General features: G+C 43.8%; 1 protein-coding gene across 1 annotated transcript in view; it reads right to left on the bottom strand.

Moving 5' to 3' along the window:
- The window catches only part of ETV6 (ETS variant transcription factor 6), a 143,950-nt gene extending 129,699 nt beyond the window's left edge, over positions 1–14,251 (bottom strand). The window contains exon 1 of the mRNA XM_034440369.3: positions 13,406–14,251. Within this exon, the coding sequence (XP_034296260.1) occupies positions 13,406–13,438 (33 nt within the window). The 5' untranslated portion in view covers positions 13,439–14,251. The remainder of the gene's footprint in view (positions 1–13,405) is intronic.
- Between the last annotated feature and the right edge of the window lie 7,048 nt (positions 14,252–21,299).

Below are 21,299 nucleotides of genomic sequence, written 5' to 3'. Positions count from 1 at the left end.
AAGTACAGGAAAATGGTGTAAGAGAAGCTGAATCCCAAAGAGAGAAGCCGTGAAATTTTTCATAGAAAGTTATGAGTGGTTTCACCTCCATTTTAATTTGTATTTAAACAAGAAAATTAGTCCATGGAAATCCTGTTTGGAATCATTCTTATGTGAAAGTGCCAGTTGGGGTTAATCATAGTTTTGCTTACTTCTTTTTCATTTAACAATTCTGGAATGGGAGCAAGCAATTAAAGCAACTTTTCCTAATTTGCAATGTCGCCCCATATGTCAGGATTACAAGTCCCAGAATTCCCTTTTATTATGCTGGCAGAGAACTCTGAGATTTGCCATTCCAACATATATGAAGGACATCAAGTTGGAAAAAATGAAGGGATTTCTTCTCACCTCCAAGACAATCAACTTCCAATCAATATTTGGATTCACACAATATTTTTGTAGGAAGTTAGCACCCATCCCTTTCCTGGAAGAATGAAATATTTTAGGAAATATTAAAAAGGCAGAATATTATGTTTCCCTGGTTGAGAAATGGAGAAACATGTTTTAAAGACAAAGCAACTCCCATCTTCCTGCATCCCCCCCTTTGTTAATGGGCCAGAGGCAGAAACTCTATCTTTGACAATAGGACCCATCTGCAACACAATAGCAACAGAAACTAACACAATGGGACCCATCTAGGACAGAAACTCACCACATGGCACCTGGGAAGATTACATCAGCCAGCAAGGCTAGCTAAGACACCACCACCCCCCCGGGAGTCTGATAACCAATCGGGATACTCTTTCTGGGCCCCAGGAAGTTCAAAGCCAGAGAAAGCATAAAACCCGGGAACTCGCTGTATCTCGTCCCTTTTCTGTTCAGGAACTCAAGCCATGTGATCCTGTCCACCATTAAACCATCTTTCCAAGCAGTCTCCATGTTTCCAGTGTCTTTTTCCCCACTTGGAGCTGAACCCAGAGGATATTTCTTCCAACATTTTGACTCATAATATGGTTTGTCTGGTTTTAGCTTGTCAGACATTAAGAATCAGGACAACATGTTAAGTTCCAGTGAAGCTGATTTATTGTTCATGCCTATACATAAGAATCTAGTCAACTAATGGCCAGTACTAAATTGGCATTAGATAAGAGTCAACGGAATTTAAGAGGAGTTGGACTTAGACCTTTTGCAGGAACTTAACACTTCTAGGCTGATTACTTTCTTGACTCCACCTCCTGGCTCTGCGTGGCCTTCTGCTATATCACTTCAATGAATGAGCAATATATGAATTGTAATCTTTGATGTATAGCTTAATGCAATATATAAATCATCCTTTATGGACTGCTTAACCACTCATGATTAATTCTGGGGTAACCGACCCAACATGTCACCTTTAGATCTCAGAAGGATGTGAATTTGGACTATGAATTGCTTTGAATTCTTGAAAATAATGAGAACTTCAAATGTTCGCCCAACCCTCCTGCCCAAAATTAGACAAAGGAAACAACTTTAAACAATTTTCGTTTGGACTTCCTGCAATCTTAACTCTGCAGATCGGATCAATCAAGCTTCAGATAGACTGACTAGCTCAAGCCATTTTTTTTTTCCAGAGGAGCCGCAAATTCAGAGCAGTCCTGTTTCCTTTTCGAACAAGTAAACATTGGTTCCAGCATACAACCATAATAGGAAGTGGAAAAAAGAAAATATTCAACAGTTCGGGCTGCCACTCTAAATGTACAGTATATTCCTCAATTTGATTCCATCCAGATGGGTTCGATTATCATGGTGAGCATCACCAACCAGGAAAATCTGGATTTTGCAGTAGCTGTAAACCTGGGGAGGATTACACTGTCACATGGCAGGCTGCAGGACACTTGACAATTAAAAGGTAATGATTATCAACAGTCCCAACTTATATTATATATCTATTCCAACAAGCTGGTCTGGCCTAACTCTCCCTTTTTAATTGGCTTTTAAACTGGCTTTTAAATTGGGTTTTAAACCTCTTTAGATAAATTTGGATGTTTTTTAATCTTTGAGCCTAAATTACTTAATCTGTTTCTTAATAGTTTTTAACTTCTATATGTATTTGTATTTATTATGGCTGTTCACCGCCCTGAGTCCTTCGGGAGTAGGGCGGTATACAAATATGAAAAATAAATAAATAAATAAATAAATAAATAAAATATGCACAAAAGAAAAGGCAATAGTTAAGATAATTTTGGAGAGGGAAAAATGGGTCTACTTTCTAAATTTAGAAAGTGCTAGGTGACTTACGCATTTAATATTTATATTGGGCTTTAGCTAGCAATGCTAACTAAATCAGGACTCCTTACGCACAGTCACTCAGGCTCTCGTCACTTCCCGCCTGGACTACTGCAATGCTCTCTACATGGGGCTCCCCTTGAGGAGCACCCGGAGGCTCCAACTGGTGCAGAATGCGGCCACACGGGGGATTATGGGAGCGATGGGCCGCTCCCATGTGACACCCCTCCTGCGCGAGCTGCATTGGCTCCCGGTGGTCTTCTGGGTGCGCTTCAAGGGGTTGGTTACCACCTTTAAAGCGCTCCATGGCACAGGGCCTGGGTACTTACGGGACCGCCTTCTGCCACCGATAGCCTCCCACCGGCCAGTACGCTCCCACAGAGAGGGACTCCTCAGGGTGCCGTCAGCCAGGCAATGTTGGCTGGCGATCCCCAGGGGGAGGGCCTTCTCTGTGGCAGCACCTGCCCTCTGGAACGACCTGCCCCCGGAGATACGTAGGATATCAGATCTCCGTGTTTTTCGCTGTGCCCTCAAAACTTTATTTCACCAAGCTGGGCTGGCGTAACCCCCCCTAGATATTTTAATTGCAATGGATTTTAATTGGGATGTTTTAAATCTAGGCCAAAATTTGTTTAATTCTTTTAATCATTTTAAATTTTGATGTTTTTTATTCTTGGCTGTTCACCGCCCTGAGTCCAGCAGGAGAAGGGCAGTATAGAAATTTAATAAAATAAATAAATGCTAAATGTTAATTTATAGCTGGAAAATATACGATGCAAACGCTTTTTTTCAAACGGTATTTACATCCTTCCCAGCAAGATCTTTGCATAATTTCACTGAGCATTTTCACATTGTGGAATTCAGGCCACCCCCCCCCCTTCTTGAAATAAGACTTTTTTGGTCTTTAGGCCAAAACAAACAGAAGCATGATCATAACTGAGAGCAGTGACTTTCAGTTTTTATACACCAGGATTTACAGCAGTGGGAATGCTGAAAACTAACATTTGCATTTGGGATGGATGGTGGATTGAGAAACTTGGCTTTCTCCCTTGCCACTATCCCTTCTTGCTTTCAAGGTTAAGTAGGCCGCAACTGGGAACAGAATAAGCCAAGTGTGGTTTAGCATAACACCAGCCATGATCCCAATTGTAAGCAGGAGCAGAAATATATTTGCCCTGCATAGATCAGGGTTTCCTAGCCTTGGCAACTTTTTAAGACGTCTGGACTTCAATTCCCAGAATTCCCCATCCAACCAGCCATGCTTGGGATGCTAGGCAGAACGGAAGTAAATATCCCCACTGATGTCTCTCCAAATGTAAGCCACGATTTGCAGCACTGTTGCCTCCACAGGGCAAGAGTGACACCACAGGCCTCCATGCGAAGAGGAAGACTGTACAACTGAGAAGCCAAGAAACCAGCATGTGATCCAAGAATAAAAAACTTTAAAGGGTGCAGTTGCTCCTTGCTTGCTGAATTCAAAAGAAGCAGTAAGACCATCCAATCTGACCTAAACTCACCTTTGCCCAGAAAAGTTATCATCTCCCCTCCACCTAACTCACACAAACACATCATTTGAACTGACATCTTCCCACTATGCCAGGGATCAGCAACCTATGGCTCTGGAGCCGCATGTGGCTCTTTCACCCCTCTGCTGCAGCTCCGTCACTCAAAAAACGTGTCACAACCGCCAATGTGCAACAGCCGCCGGCACGCGATTTATTGAGCTTATCAACCCCTGGTAGGCCAACCATGGATAAATCCAAGAAAAGAAAAGTTTCAGAAGAAAACAGAACGTTTTTCTGCTAGTTTTGTGGCCTCTCAAGAAATAGTGAGGCACAGGTAGGGTTTTGTGGCTCCCGATGTTTTCTTTTCTGTGGGAAACGGGTCCAAATGGCTCTTTGAGTGTTTAAGGTTACAGACCCATCTTAGGTGTTTGCTTCTATGCCATCACATGACAGATGGAGTTTGAGACCAGGATGCTACTGAAAAATTAAAAAAATAAGCAAGCAAGGATTAAAATAGTCCAAACACACATTTTATCCAAGGACCAAAATAAGTTATGATGGCCCCGTAACAACATTAGAATGTTTGTTGATATAGAGGTGTCAGTAACGCTACATTATTGAGTTAATGCACAGTAGCTGCCCAATTCAACTCTTTTATTACAATCACAGACCACCTCAAACACTAAGACAATAACAAACAGATTTTAATTTTTATATTTATTTATAACTCACCTTTATTATTTTTTAATAAACAACTCAAGGTGGTGAACATATCTAATGCTCCTCCTTCCTCGTGTTTTTCCCATAACAGCAACACCGAGATAAACACAAATGCATTAAAACAAAAACAAATTTATGGCTCTTCTTCTGAAGATGGAAAAGGCTAACCCTATTGATGCTTGGCGAGGATGAAAGGGAGGGAGATGGCCACTGACCAAAATGCCAAATATCCAAGAACGCTCTGTGTCCTCCTACCAGCCAAAAGCCATGAAGAAAACAATTCAGCTGATTCAGCCTTGTTCACCTCTTGACTTCTTCCTGGGAAAGTTTTCTGGAGGAAGCAGTGAATTCCAGTAATTTCAGAGGCTCTGGAGAAATCCAGAGATTATGACTTGAAAAAAAGATTGTTTCCATACTTCCAGGACCATCACAAGGACTTGGACACCAAAATTGGTTTATATGGCCATTTTAGGGGAAGGGTCTGTAACAGGGGCAGGTTTCAAAACCTGTCGCTACTGGTTTGCTCGTGGGTGCGCGAGCGCTCGTGCGTGCATGCACGACACTTCTTCGCAGAAGCATCCGGGCAGGTGGGCAGAGCCTCCCACGGCTGCCGCTACAGATTCGCCCGAGCCAGTGCGAACCAGTAGCAACCCATCACTGATCTGTACCCTAGGTAAGTGTCCAATGTTCAGAACTCTTAAGGCTGAGCTACACCAGTGTTTCTCAAGCTTGACCATTTCAAGATGTGTGGACTTCATCTCCCAGAATTCCCCAGCCAGCCTGAGCTAGACCAAAACACAAAAAGTGTGAACTCAATCTGGATCTACCTTCTAGGGTTTTAACATGAAAAGCTTTTTCAGTGGGGAAGACGGTAGAAGGCATGAAACTAGGAATTGCGTAATAGGGTACTCCCTTATCCTACACACCAAGGATTTCCAAACTTGGCAACTTTAAGACTTGTGGACTTCAACTCCCAGAATTCCTCAACCAACCATGTCCTATACAGACTTAAAATGGATAAATGGCATTTATTACACTGAAGCAAAACATGGTCCACTAAGGAAACTGCTGCAAAAGAAAAGTTATTCTAATGCAGGATTTAAAATTTCCATTTACTAGAAATACACTGGATTTCTATTGCCACTAGATTAAATTCTTTCCCAGAAAGCTATTAAGTAAAAAAAAAATCCAATAAACCAATTCACTTCAGCCAAAGAGAAAGAGTTCATCTGTTATATGACAAAATGCAGAATATGGCTTATTCTTAGACCTTTAGACTGACTTTTTTATCAGCTTCTTGTATCTGAAGGGAACATCCTGGATTTTAAATGAAGCTTTCTAACTTTAAAACACACTTAATTAAAATTGCTACTTCACTCTTATCGTTTATTCTAATCTTTTAGCATTATCCTTAGGCCTAATTTTTCATAATTGCTTTGAGAAGAAAAATAGGATTGATTTGATTAGGCAAAAAATACAAATACACAGGTGGGGGAGGGGATGCTACTGCATGCATTGTGTGCTGTCACTACACAAATTATGTAAGCTATGATAACAGTCTCCTTCAGTGTTGACATCAAGCTGCATTGAGAGCATCAAGGTTGCTGCAACTATGAATGCAATTCATAAGATCCCAAGACTATAGATAGGTATGGATGAGTTCACACAATGTTACTGAGTAAGCTTCAACATGGTTTGGTTTTGGCTAAGCTGTTATAAGTGTAGCTCATTGTGGCTTATTCAATCAAACATGTTTAATCAGACCATGGTTTACAATAACGCGGCAGCCATCCTTACGAATCAGATCTCAATTTAGTAAATAAGAACTATGGCATATTCATTTTGATCATCACAACTCAGTAACTGGAATTAGTCAGATTAAAAAAAATCTGATTAGAGGAAAGAAAAAACAGCAGATGGGTAATTATCATAAAACTTATAATCTAGAAGCAAATGTTCATAAATAAATACCTATTGAGAAGCCATCTTTCTGGGAAGTACTTAGGAATACAGTGTTAATGGAGTCTGAATGCCAAATCCAATGTTTATTTTTATTTATTTTATTTGTATCCTGCCTTTATTGTTTTTACAAATAACCCAAGGTGGCAAACATACTTAATACTCCTTCCTCCTCCTATCTTCCCCATAACCACCACTCTGTGTGTGGGTTGGGCCAAGAGAGAGGGACTGGCACAAAGTCACCCATCCAGCTTTTCATGCCTAAGGCAGGACTAGAATTCATGGTCACCTAAGTTTCCAGCCTGCTGCCTTAACTACAATCTGAAGTCTCCTGGTTTAACTAGGTTTAAGTTTAATCAGGAAAGTATATTAGTGGAATAATGTAGTGGAAGAATATCTATTTCCATTATGCAGATGTTCCTAAACATCTAAAATGGATAAAAAAAAAAAGAACAGAACTTCCTACAATTCTCCAAATTAGCTGGTTTGGATACCTTCATTCTCGTTCTAAATTATTAGATGGAAAGTCTCCCAGCTTCTGTACGGAGCCTAGAATAAGACCGCGATGGCTATGCAAAGCCAAGGGTGCAGAAGATAAGACCTCTACAAGAGTCCACAAACTATGGTCAAAACCATCAGGATGGTGTCCGCAATGATGTGATAGAAGCTACAGATAACAGGTGCAGCTTTGATCACACATTGGGGCCAAAATCTTGATTTTTGACCGCACCCTATGGACATCCTGCTCCCTTTCCACCTAATGTTGGGGATGAAGCAGGACCAGGAGGGGTTCATATCTTCTCCAGCTGGCCAGTAGAACCTCGCTGACTTCTGCTGATCCTGAAAAGCTATTCAGGTACTTGGAAAGGAACCCAACTGTATAAAGCTAGAATTGGGAGGTTAAAGAAAAAAAAACTTTGAATTCAACTCAAAGGCAACCGTGTCTTTTTAGAGGCAGTGACAACACTCTGATGGCTCAAAAAAAGTTAAGTAGGTCAGATCAAGATATAACCCAGATGAGAAACACTAGTTAGCAGTGATGGCTAACCTTTTTGCCGCCACGTGCCAAAAGCAGGGGGAGCACAGGGGGGGCATGCGTGTGTGTGCCCAAACCCATAATACAATGCTCCCCCGTGCCCCCCCATGCATGCGTGCGTGACCCCCCATGCTTTCCCACCCCCCACACACACATGCGCCCGTTTTGGGCCTGGCAAGTCTCCCTGAAGCCTCCTGGGACCAAAAACAGGCCGCAGGGGGGCATGCCGCCCCCCCCCGTGGCCAGTTTTGGCATAGGGGATGCACTGCTCCCCCTACGCTCCCCCCACCCCCTGCACATGTGCGCGAGACCCCACACACACGCACATGCGTCTCCTGCATGTGCCCCACCCCCCCACCAGAGACCTGAAAATCAGCTAGCTGGCAGGAGGCATGTGCACATGCATGGTGGAGCTGAGCTGGGCAACTGCTCGCATGCCCACAGAGAGGGCTCTGCGTGCCACCTGTGGCACATGTGCCATAGGTTTGCCATCATAACACTAGTGCAATGTATCTCAACTTTGGCAACTTTTAAGACATGGGAACTTCGATTCCCAGAATTCTCCAGCCAGTGTACTTGGCTGAGGAATTCTGGGAATTGAAGTCCCCGTATCTTAAAGTTGCCACGGTTGAGCTAGATTGCATTCGGGTATCCCTTGGATAGACAAAACAGGAAATTTGAGACTTCATCTTTTCTCCTCCCTTTTCCCTAGAGGCAGGGAAGTGGGAATGTGGTAGCAAAAATGAAATAAAATCCTTCAACATAATCCCACTGAATTACAGGAACTGACAGATCAGATTAAGTCCGCTGGTTTAGGATAATCCAAGAGTCTGGCCCAGGCAGGCCAACTCCTATTTGCTTTTCAATAGGGTGAATCAACCAGACCTGGGACCAGAAATGTCAGGAAATTTAAAAGCATCTCACTCGCCACCCTGGCCCGCCTCCGCCCCACCTTCAGGGCTACGCTGAAGGACCCATCTTCCCTGCCCCTAGAACACGTAATTCACTTATCTTAGAAAAGACCATCCTAATATTGGGGGTGAATAGAAGCCGGGATTCCACCAGGAAATAAACTTTGTTCATTTCCTTCTTTGCTTGCTTGATAAGCTCCTTTGAGGAACGGTTGGTCCCATTCACTTCTCTTTCCCGAGTGATTTCTGTTTAATAAAAGAACCGAGTTCCTGGTAGGGAGAGCGCAGGACCAAGTACGGATCACAGACGAACCCAAAATTTCCTTTGCTAAACAAAACAGTTGTTAAGTGAGTTTTATCCCATTTGATGACCATGAGTTGTGAATCAGTGAATCACTGCAAGTTGTTAAATTAGTAACAAGGTTAAGTGAATCTGGCTTCTCCATTGATTATAGCTTGTCAGAAGGTTGCAAAAGGTGCGAACATGGCCCTGGAACCGTCGTAAAAATGAGTGTTGCCAAGTGTCTGAATTTTGGTATGTGAACACAAGGATACTGCCATGGTCCTAAGTGTGAAAAATGGTCATAAATCACTTTTTCAATGCCATTATACATTCGAATGGTCACTAAACGAAATGTAAGATGAAACTACCGTAAATATTACTGGGCTCCCCATTTTTCAGGTACCAAATTATACTTGAAATCCCATTTAAAGTTTCACCTTATTTTTTAAAAAAGCTTCCCCCACACGAGAAAAAATTGTTTTAAATACTAAAAAACCGAGCTGTGTAAGGCCCAGGAGAAATCATGAAATAAAGATGATTTATGCTTCTTTACTGCAAGAGAAGAGATTGCCAAAGCAAAGACTACCCCACCCCCCCTTTGTGGAAACTTCTGTGAACAGCGAATCAAAAAGAATCATGCAAGGAATATCGCTTGATTAAATGCTGCCAGGATATAATATGCCACTTATGTATTCACTTTTTAAAAATTTCTGAGCAAAGAAGAACACGCGGCGTGGATTTTTAAAATGGATTTATTTTTGCCTTGGAAGCCTTCCCACTAAATATGAGAGATGACGTCATTTCCAAAAGGGAGGGAGGGGGAAGGATTTTGGTACAGCTCAGAAGCATCTTATCCTGTGAAAAACAGATTGAGCAAAAAGCATGCCTGTGCTTTCACTGGAATTGGGAGTACAGAAGACACCCTATTATTCTGCAAGCTAATGAGGACATGCAGCCTTCTAACTACAGAGGAAGGCACCCTTCCAGGTAAAACTACAAAAACAACACCGCTCCAATTTGGGGACCAAAAACATTTAGAAGTCTCTACTACAGTATTCAGAAAAAGAGCCGCCAACTCTCAGACTAGAAAAATTCTTCTTTGATAAGGATTTCCTTTCCTTCAATGGGGCCCACACGTAAAAATCAACCCAAACTAAACCAAAAAAAAAATGGTTTTAAGTCACTGAAACTGAACTTAACTATTTACTTCTCACTCTTAAGTTGACTACATATGGGCAAGCCCACGGATTTATTGAAAGGAAGGGGGGGGAAATCATTCCAGATGTTGTGAAATCATAACTGTATAAAGAAGGTACTTTATGTGATAGTTCAGAATATGTAGAGCATTTCTGGTAAACTCTGTGCTGCACTGCCCAGAACCACACAGGAAAAGAAGGTAGTTGGAAACAACTTAAAAGTGGAGAGCCTTCGAACTACACTTAATATTGAAAAAAATATTGAATTAAAATTCAATTACGGAATTGAAAAATAGCCAGTTTGGTTTAGTACGGAAGGCATCAGGCTAAAAAGCAGGAAACAGTGAGTTCTAGTCCTGCCTTCGGAGTGAAAAACGAGCTGGGTGACTTTGGGCCTGTCGCTCTGTCGCAGCCCAGCCCGGCCCACCTCACAGGGTTGTTGTTTTGCAGAAAATAAGAGGAAGGGGTACTAAGTATGTTTGCTTTTTATTTATAAAAATAATAAAGGTGAAAAATAAATAAATACATTTTAGCAATCCCATTAACAGAGCTGGGGTTTTTTTCCCACGAATGACAAAATACCAAAATTTTGCTGGTAAGCACCTCTCCTTAACATCTTTTTAAGGATGGGAATCTCACAGGACATGTTAATATATATTTCAGCGAAACAAATTACGGGCATGTTGAAATCAAGTTCTTTGGGCGTGAAAGAACACAATCTATCCCTCAAGGAAAATGCAAATTAAAACATAAATCATAGGATTTTTTTAAAAAATAATGTTCACTGCTTGTAGATGGGCCTTAATGATTAGAGAAGACTAAAGGGTAAAAAACACAAGTAAAAGAAGATTTTCACATGCAGATGGTTGGTTGCCAGTTTAAAAGATCCAGAAATGCCCTTTTAGCATTTCTTGGTTTGTCTTCCACCACAGTCCTAAACCAGTTTAATTCATACACAGTTTAGATTAATTTTAGTCAAAAGGTAATTTTGAAACAACCACCATAAGCACAGTTTAGGGCAGCGACCAAATAACATTAATGTCCCTCAATCCTCTCAGCTTTGGATAGATTTTTATGATTACCTCCATAGCAACAGACTATATCACTTTAATCATTTAGAATAGAATAGAATAACAGAGTTGGAAGGGACCTTGGAGGTCTTCTAGTCCAACCCCCTTTTTTAAGATGGTAATAGTTGTATATGCGATTTAAGATTTAGAAGTGCTATGGCAAAATAGAATAGATAAAATTTTGTTAAAAGATTTTCTTAAAAATTGAACAAAGTGATGACCGGATCAAAGCTCTATTCCGAAAAGATGTAATTTGTATGTTTGGAAAAAAATAAAAAAAAAATGCAAAAAAAAAAAAAAGAATAGAATAGAATAGAATAGAATAGAATAGAATAGAATAGAATAGAATAGAATAGAATAGAATAGAATAGAATAGAATAGAATAGAATAATAGAGTTGGAAGGGACCTTGGAGGTCTTCTAGTCCAACCCCCTGCTTTAGCAGGAAACCCTATAGTATCATTTCAGACAAATGGTTGTCCAATCTCTTCTTTAAAACTTCCAGTGTTTTAGATAGATATAGATATGGATAGCTCTGCAGACAAGGCACTGTAATTTAACACCAGCTGTCTACAATTAAAGTAAGTTCGAATCTCGCCAAGGCTCAAGGTTGACTCAGCCTTCCATCCTTTCTAAGGTAGGTAAATTGAGGACCCAGATTGTGGGGGCAATAAGCTGACTTTGTATAAAATATACAAAAGTATGAAGGCTATTGCTTAACGCATTGTAAGCCGCCCTGAGTCTCCGGAGAAGGGTGGCATATAAATCAAATTTAAAACAAATAAAAATAAAAATAAAAATAAAAATAAAAATAAAAATAAAAATAAAAATAAAAATAAAAAGATAGATAGATAGATAGATAGATAGATAGATAGATAGATAGATAGATAGATAGATAGATAGATACAGACATAGATATAGATTTGCACTTTGCATATTCTTTTTTTCTCTATGCATCTTGGATTTGTCTTAATGTGGTCAGTTGATAATATTTGTTAACCACAAATATTCCAGAAAAAAACACCGGGGAAGGGGGTGGCCAAACACACCGCATTTCTCCCATACATCCGCGTCGGGAGAGCATGCAAACAACAAAGCCACCAAAAATACAAGATTTACATTCGGTTGCATTTCCTTTTTCCTTAAAACAAGCAAAAAAAGGGCCACGGAAGAGGCGGCAGCTGGGCTTCAAAGCCGGGGGGGGGGGAAGAGGGGAAAAACTCCACGCAGGTCCAGGAGAAGAACAATTGTGTGTTGGGGGAGGGGGTGGGAGAAGGAAGGGGGTCCCCCAAAAGTACCTCACACACACACACACACCCCAAACAGAACTCCCTTCCTGGTCTGAAAGGAAAGGCACCTTCTCACATATTTCCTTTAAAAGTTGGTCACGAGTTCGCGTCTGGGGGGGGGGCTCCACTTCCTGGCGGCCAACAACCTGTTTCATGTCTTTCTTTCCAACTGCCCAGAAAAGTCAGATCTACAAAGGGAGGGAGAGGGAGGGGGAACCATGGGAAGGGGGGGGGAGTGTCGGTTGATCCCTCGCTCTCCAAATCACACCCCGATCGAGTCCAAGGATCGATAGCCTCGAGGGACCAAAGTGGGGGAATAGGGGAAAGCGACCCCCGCCGCGCCCCTCGGGAGGGGCAAAAAGCAGCTTGCGCGCAATCCCCAGCCGGGCGCACGGAGAGGGGGGGGAGCCTCGCTTTTGCAAAGCGCCTCAGGCCAACTCCTCAGGCGGGGTCGCCTTTCCACCCCACCCTCGGCATGCCCACGGGTCGGGGTGGGATTTGGGGTGTGGGGTGGGCTCAGCGGAGGGATCCGGCGCGATCCCCACCGGAGCAAGTTCAGAAACTTCTCCAAAGAGGCTTTTTATTTTTTTTTTTACTTCCAGCCTGGAGGTGGCATATTTTTATTTTTATTATTATTAGTAGTAGTATCATCATCAATAATAATAATAATAATAATAATAATAATAATAATAATAATAATAATAATAATAATAATAATAATAATAATAATAATAATAATAATAATAATAATATTTTCTCCCCTCTTGGCGCTTCCCAATGTCTGGAGCACCCCTTCCCCACCAGGGCCTGCAAACTAAGCCACAGCTTGGGGAAGAGGGGAAGAGAGGAAGGGGGGGGAGAGAGAGAAAGTGGGGAAGGGTCCACCGATCCCGCGCCCGCCAAAGCCAGCCCCGGGCCCAAAGCCGCGTTTCCGCCCAATGCAATCCCACCCACCCAAACCCGTGCGCGCCCCCGCGTGCGCCCCTGGCCGACCTCTCCCGTTTGCAAGGCGAAGAACCGGAGTGGAGAGGGGGAAGGGGGGGGGGAACGATTGGAAGAAAGAGAAGCTGCTGAAAGACCCCCACCCCCGTCCCCATTACCCACCCACCCACCCGGCTGACTTCCGCCAGCCCCCACCCCGAGGCCCGATGGCAGCCGGGCGCTTGCGTTGTTTTGTTTTGTTTTGTTTTTACCTTGATGCAGACCAGATCGGGACCTTCCGACATGTCTCCACGGAGGGAAGGAGGGCGAAGTATAATACCCAAACGCAGGAAGTTGGGCGCGCAAGGCGCCTGGGGCTTCTTCTTTTCCCCCCTCTCTTTCCCGGCTGCTGGGCTGCGCCTTTCCGCCCGCTGCCTGGCTGGTTGGCTTAGCTCGGCTTCCTTTTCCACCACCAGGGCCGGCCGGGCGAAGGCGCTCTCCTCCTCCTTCTTCTTCTTCTTCTCACGGCGCGGCGCCTCCGTTGATCACCGGCGAGCCGCCCGAGCGAGCCCCAGCCAGCCCGGAGGGGGCCCTCGCATGGCTCGGAGAAGGGAAGCGAGGCGGTGCCGTCTCTCCTGGCGCGGTGGAAAGGGTTGCCTTCTCTCCGCCAGCCTTCCCAGCTCGGCCCGGGCCCGCCGCGCGTAAACGATGCCCAAGAAGGAGAAGGAGAGAGAGAGAAGCCTCACGGCGGCGCCGGCGGCGGCTTCTCCTCCGCTCATGGACCTGGAGACTTTCCTAGGCTGGAAAAGTGACGCGAGTTCCCGGCATCGGCTCTGCCCTCTTAAAGGAGCCGGGCCGGCAGGAAATGGGAAAAGCAGCGAGCTCCGGTTGCCGGAAAAGAAACCAGAGCGCAAGGGAGGAGTGGGGGGGGGGAAGAGAGAGGAAGAGAGAGGGGGGGGAATTGGGGAGGGGAAAGTGGTGGTGGGGGGGTGTACCGCGAGGCGGGGGAGGGAGGGACGGAAGGAAGGAAGGAAGCGGGAAGGGGCTTTTGCAAAAGCAAGCTGCAGCCTTTGCAAGGCGAGGTGGTGCCTCGTTGTGTTTGCAAATCCTCTGTGTGTGTGTGTGTGTGTGTGTATCCCCAACCAGGCCTCTCCGTGCAGGGAGGGAGGGGGGGGAGGGGTGGGGTGGGGTGGCAGACACGGGAAGCAGCCAGGAATATTCCGGGAGGGGATCGCTGCGCCTGAGCGCGCAACGGTGTAGGATCGCCTCCTTCCCCCGGGCTCAACCCTGGCGACTTTGCCGGGAACAGGGTTCAGGATCGGAGCGCATCTAGAAATTGTGAGTGGGGGGGGGGTTTTCAAGCGCCCAGAATGCAAATTAAAGGGGGGAGGGAGAAGAAAAGAGAATAGAATAGAATTGCATTTTTTTATTGGCCAAGTGTGATTGGGCACCCAAGGAATTTGTCTTGGAGAGACGTTTGCAGAAGCGATCCAAGCAAGGATCTCTCTCTCTCTCTCTCTTTCTTCCCTCCCCACAGCTCGGATCCGATCAAGTAGGGACCACAAGGAGCTTTTTACTCCTGCCTCTTTAAGAGCCTTTTGCAAGGAAACGAGAAGAGCTTTCTTTGGTTACACAAACGGAGCCCGGGGAGGGGAAGGGAAGGGAAGGGAAGGAGCGCGCTAACGCACTTGCAGCGGAGACAAAAGACCCGACGGGGGAAAAAAAGAGATTATTTTCATCTGCTTTTCCCAGCTTGGATCCAAAACTGGAGCAGAGTCTCTCTCTCTCCCTCTGCTCCTGGCTTTCCAAAATAAACATTCCACTCCTCTTTTTCCCATCACCCTTCCAGCCCTTCATTTGCCTCCTTTTCCACCAGCTGGGCATAGGAAATGGATTTTTTTTTTTCTGGGCTGGAAAAGATGCTTGGAGGGGCACAGGGGTCCTCCAAGAAAGCGGCTTTCCTGCAGCGACCTATTTTTATCGAAGGACAAGCCACTATGGATGGGTTTTCAGGAGAGAATCCCTTCACCTGCACAGTTCCAGAAGTCCGGTTGACGTTTCTCGTTTTGGTCCGAGGCTCATTATGTGCTTAAAATTCAACACAAACTGTAACGAGTCACTTTGTAGGGAGATGGGGTGGCATAACAATAATAATAAAAAATATAAATAAATAAATAAAACCTACCGGAGAAGACAATTACTATAGAATTACAAAGTCATTTGTTGTTGTTGTTAGTTGCGAAGTCGTGTCTGACCCATCGTGACCCCATGGACAACGTTCCTCCAGGCCTTCCTGTCCTCTACCATCCTCTGGAGTCCATTTAAGCTCAGGCCGACTGCTTCAGTGACTCCATCCAGCCACCTCGTTCTCTGCCGTCCCCTTCTTCTTTTGCCCTCAATCTTTCCCAGCATTAGGCTCTTCTCCAGGGAGTCCTTCCTTCTCATGAGGCGGCCAAAGTATTTGAGTTTTATCTTCAGGATCTGGCCTTCTAAAGAACAGTCAGGGTTGATCTCCTCTAGGACTGACCGGTTTGATTGCCTTGCAGTCCAAGGGACTCGCAGGAGTCTTCTCCAGCACCAGAGTTCAAAGACCTCAATTCTTTGGCGCTCAGCCTTTCTTATGGTCCAACTTTCACGGCCATACATTGCAACTGGGAAAACCATAGCCTTGACTATAGGCACTTTTGTTGGCAGGGTGATGTCTCTGCTTTTTAGTATGCTGTTTAGATTTGCCATAGCTTTCCTTCCCAGGAGCAAGCGTCTTTTAATTTCTTGGCTGCAGTCTCCATCTGTGGTGATCTTGGAGCCCAGGAAAATAAAATCTGTCACTACCTCCATTGCTTCCCCATCTATTTGCCAGGATACAAAGTCACAGGAGATGCTAATTACAGGTAGTCCTCAATTTATGGCAATTGGGACTGGAATTTCCATTGCTAAGTGATGCGGTCATAAAACAAGGTGTGCAAGAAAGGCTGGTCAGGAAGGGAACTCTGAAGGCCGATCATAACAAACATTCATTTGGTGTCATCATAACTTTGAACATCACTTTGCTGAATGAGTGGTTATAAGTCAAGGACTGCTTGAAACTAAATTATCAGGGTTTTTATTTGTACTGATAGATGAATCCCCAACAGTCAGGCCTGTGTGTTACCCAGGGTGAAGGCACTGTGGGGAAAAAAGCATGCCTGCAAAAAATAAATTAGCCAATCTGATCTATCTTTTTGGAATAAATGGTTATCACAATCCACTTTCTTCAGAGTTGACCCCCATCAGCAGATCACTGTTGAATCTGTAAGAGATTATCATATCCAGAAAGGCAAGAACTTGGCTTAGATGCCTTAGAAACTTGGAAAAGTTTCTCCTTTTTTTAGAGCATCTGCTAATGCAGAACCACTTGGTTGAGATTTTTGGACCAAAAACTCTGCGATTTGACTGAGTGCTCAGAACTTGGTACGTATGTGTTAGGTGGAGGGCTTGGCTCCAGAATTAATGCCATGATTTACAAGTGATCTGACCTCGGCTTCCTGAGTCATTAAAACACACGAGTAGTCCCAAAAACCTCTCTTATTGCAACAGCTGTGAATTCTGTTCATTCACAGATGAGTCCCAATTAGTTGTAAAGAGTCCTTCGGGAGAAGTCCTTCGGGATAATCGCCCACCTTTATCTCCCTTGACACACTGCCAAAGACCTAACTGGCAAAGCCACATGGAGTGCAGAATCAAACAGAGCTTCAGGCTTTAAGCTGAACAGAATGAACAAACGTTGCTTCCTGCAAAGGCCCATGTGCCTTTGCTCCTCTTTTAAGCCTTATGGGAGTGGCCAATCATCTCCCAGCCCTACTCCCGAGTCATCCCTTTTGTTTTAGTTGTTCTTGCCTTCTGGCAGCTCTGCGCATGCGTGCACTGGGAACGGGGTCCCCCTGTTCCTCTGCCTCGTTGAGATCCGACTCTGGAGGCTCTGGGGACAGCACGTACCTCCCAGATGGCCCTTTCTCTGCCTCGGACACAGAGTCCTCGTCCGAGCCTTCCCCAGACTCCAGAACTGGCCCATGTTCCTCCCCAGCCTCCTCACTGTCCGACTCTGCTGCCAGCTCCGCAGGCTGCTGGCGGACCACAACAACAAGGTCACCCAACATCTCATGAATAGGTGGGGAATACTTAGTTGGACTTCCAGGAGGAAGGTTGAGAGAAGACCACATTGAAAATATCCCAAGTCCAACAACATGTAGAACTTTAAAGGTAAGGGCAGGACTTCAAACTAGGTCCAGAAACTAGGGCCCAATTGCTTAAAACCTGATGATAGTAGGAGGTTGGGCTGGTGGTATGGGACGTCAACCTCCTGATGACATCTAAATCTGAAAGCTGCCTTGCCAGAAATTCCATGTGGTCTCTTACAACAAGGGAAGGGACTAGATCCAATCGCTGAGAAACTGAGGTTGGCAAAAGTATGCACAAACTCTTTAGCACCACCTGCTGCAGCCTGTGGTCCAGCAAGCATGAGAGATATCTCGGTTGTCTCATCTCGGCAGAGACTCAGCCTCGGCCACAGCTCCATCTGGCTGTGCAATGGAGAGTTTTGACTGCTCAAAAGCCACAGAGCCTGGAGAAGCACCTCACAACACCACCTCCATTTCCAAAACACAAGTTGTCCGCTTCTTCCTTCTTCAAATCAGTTGAAAGGGAATGTATTTGGAAAGCATGATTGCCATCACGTAGAGCTGAAATCTTAAATGTTGACCCTTCTGGGAATCTTCTCCATGAAACTCAGCACAGATTTGCACTGTTCAGCTACAACTTTGGGAATGTTTTCCCATTTTATAATTTTTCATTTCCACCCTTAGGTTACTGTATAGGAATACTGTAAGGGTGTGGGTTTTGTTTGTTTTTTCAATTAATACGGGCAGATATTCTTGCTTATATTTTTTTTAACCATTTTTCAGTTTAGAAATCGCCTCGTGGCAGATTAAGGATGATGATTCACTTAAAGTTGAAAACACACACCAGCTGCAGCTACAATGCTTTGTTCATTGCAGGGTGAAAAAAATGAGACTAAAACATAAAGAAGGCCAAAGTAATGACAGCAAGTAGAACAACCACTCTTAGAATTGCCAATGAAAATATCACTTGTGCAGAGCTTCTACCTTTTCGCATCAACCGTCAACAGTAAAGGAACAAGAAACCAAGAAATACACTGCAGACTAGTATTTTCCAAGACCTTTATGGAGTAGTTATTTATTTATTTGTTTGTTTGTTTGTTTAAATTTCTATACCGCCCTTCTCCAATATAGGACTCAGGGCGGTGAACAGCCAAAGTAAAAACAAGACATACAAAATCTAAAAACTGTTTAAAATAATTAAATATTTTGGCCGTAATTAAAACAATTCCAATTTAAAATCAGTTTAAAATTTAACTCAAGCCAGCCCAGCTAGTTGAAATAAATGGGTTTTCAGGGCCCGATGAAAAATCCGGAGGTCTGTTATTGTACGTATCTCTGGGGGGAGGTTGTTCCAGAGGGTGGGCGCCGCCACAGAGAAGGCTCTCCCCCTGGGGGTCGCCAGCCGACATTGTCTGGCGGACGGCACCCTGAGGAGGCCCACTCTGTGTGAGTGTACTGGCCGGTGGGAGGCTATTGGTGGCAGAAGGCGGTCTCGTAAATACAGGTCTTGGAAAAGATATTAAAATACAGTGGTACCTTGGTAAGGTACAGCGGTGGGTTTCCAATATTCTTACGACTGGTTCGCTGCGTGCATGCTTGCTTTGCATGTACGCCTTCTGCACATGCGCCCAGCCTTCCGCGCATGTGCTTTGCTTGCTTGTTCGCCATCCGCGCATGTGCCCAGCCTCAAAAATGTGCCTAAATAGGATGTCATAGAGCCGGGGTGAATGGGCGGGCACACCTGCGATCTCTACTACCAGTTCGCACGAACCGGTACAAACCAGAAGAATACCACCTCTGGTAAGGTAAAGGTAAAGGTTCCCCCGCACATGTGTGCTAGTCATTTCTGGCTCTAGAGGCAGTGCTCATCTCCGTTTCTAAGCCGAAGAGTCAGCGTTGTCCAACAATGTCTCCGTGGTCATGTGGCCGGCATGACTAAACGCCGAAGACGCACGGAACACTGTTACCTTCCCACCAAAGTGGTCTCTATTTTTCTACTTACATTTTTACATGCTTTCGAACTGCTAGATTAACAGAAGCTGGGACAAGTAATGGGAGCTCACTCCGTTACGCGGCGCTAGGGATTCGAACCGCTGAACTGCCGACCTTCTGATCGAGAAGCTCAACATCTTAGCCACTGAACCACCTTGGTACTCATCATTAATTGGTTCCAGGTGGCACGATCAGTATCAAAAACTATTGAGCATCAAACAAATTTTCTCCATAAGGAATAATGTAGTGAGTCACAAGGGAACCGACAACAGCAAATTCTAGCTTGCACGTTGAATATCAAACAGACGAGGAACACCGTGTTTCCCGAAAAATAAGACCCTGTCTTATATATTTTTTGGAACCCCGAAATAAATGCTTGGCCTTATTTTCAGGGAGGTCTTATTATTTTGGGGCGCATGGAGCAAGATGGGGCTCCTCTTGCTGTCTTACCTGATTTCCAATTCTGGGTTTAAATATTTTTGGAGAGGGCTTATTTTCGGGGGAAAGCTTATTTTAGCACATGCGCTCAAAAACCCAATCAGGCTTATTATCAAGGGATGTCTTAGTTTCAGGGAAACAGGGACAAAATTTTCACGTCAAAATGCATTGAAGACCAAATTCGATTAGTTTCAAAGCAGTTGAGTACCAAGGTACCACTGTACTAGAATATGTCTACACCTACAAAGATCAGAATCACGCAAGCTATGCTGTTCCCTGCGATGCTCTATAGAAGTGAAAGTTGGATTTTGAAGAAGTAGGATAGGAAGAATATGCTTTTGAATATTGGTGTTGGGGAAGACTCCTAAGAATATCATGGAGAGCCAAGAAAATAAATCAATGGACCATTGAATAAATCAACCCAGAATTTTCACTCAAGGTTCAAATGATCAGGCTTAATTTATCTCACATCGGACAATGTGAAAATCAGCTTTGGAGAAAGCTCTGTGAAAGATGGAAGGAGAGAGAAGACAACCAGCAACAAGATGGATGGACTCAGAGTAGCAGTGGAGGTAACCACGGGTTAGGGATAGATTGTCATGGAGAAAATCAACCTTATGTGATTAATAGGAGTCGAAAACAACTTGATGGCATATGATCAATCAATAAATACATTATGCGTGGCTTCTTATGTTGCTATAAGGATGAAAGAAGAAAACTTTGCTATTTAAGCACACAATGAAATTAAAACTGCTCTGTATGATCATAACAATGACCAGTTGTTGTTTTTTTTTAAAAAAAAATAGATAAAATGGTTTAGCAAGATTTAATAATGCATTTGAAACTGTGAAGTGTTCTTATTAAAATAAGTCTCGATATATTTTAGTTTCTAATGGCAAATGTGGAATCCATTTCCTCCTTAAATCAAAATACAGGAAATCCAATAAAATAACAAACGTTTAATGGAGCATTTTAGATTTAACCTCTAAAAGGCCCTTTGGAGATGAAGAGGGGACAAACAATGCTTTGTCTTCAAACTTTGGAAGCAGCCATGTTTTTTACTGGAATCACTGGAGGAAAATTTATTCTAACATGAAACCAATATAAACAATATCAAACAACACCCCCAACGTATGATTTTTCATACAACAGCCAGTTTGGTCTAATGGTTAAGGCACCTGGCTGGAAACCAGTGGGCACTGAGTTCAAGTGCTGACTGAGGTAAGAGAAAGCCACTGCGTGACTTTGGGCCAGTCACTTCCTCTCAGCCCAGCCCACCTCACAGGATTGTTGTTATGGGGAAAATAAGGAGGTGCGATGGATATGTTTGCTGCCTTGAACTATTTGCAAAATAAATAAAGACATGATATAAATAAGATAAACAAAAATATTAAAAACATGAAAAGGATTTCCTTATTTTTTTTCCTTCAAACTCAGGCCATTTTATTTATGTTGTTTCTGTCACACCCTGTATTAGGCCCTGGATAATTTGCTCATGATAAATATTTATGGGGAAATACTTTTATTATTTCTTTCATATATAATTACAAATTAAAGGTCCTGAGTTCTAATGCTAGCA

The sequence above is a fragment of the Pantherophis guttatus genome, chromosome 7, assembly GCF_059756535.1.
Source record: "Pantherophis guttatus breed Tessera chromosome 7, ASM5975653v1, whole genome shotgun sequence".
NCBI lineage: Eukaryota > Metazoa > Chordata > Lepidosauria > Squamata > Colubridae > Pantherophis > Pantherophis guttatus.
This window is presented reverse-complemented; position numbering and strand designations above follow the sequence as displayed.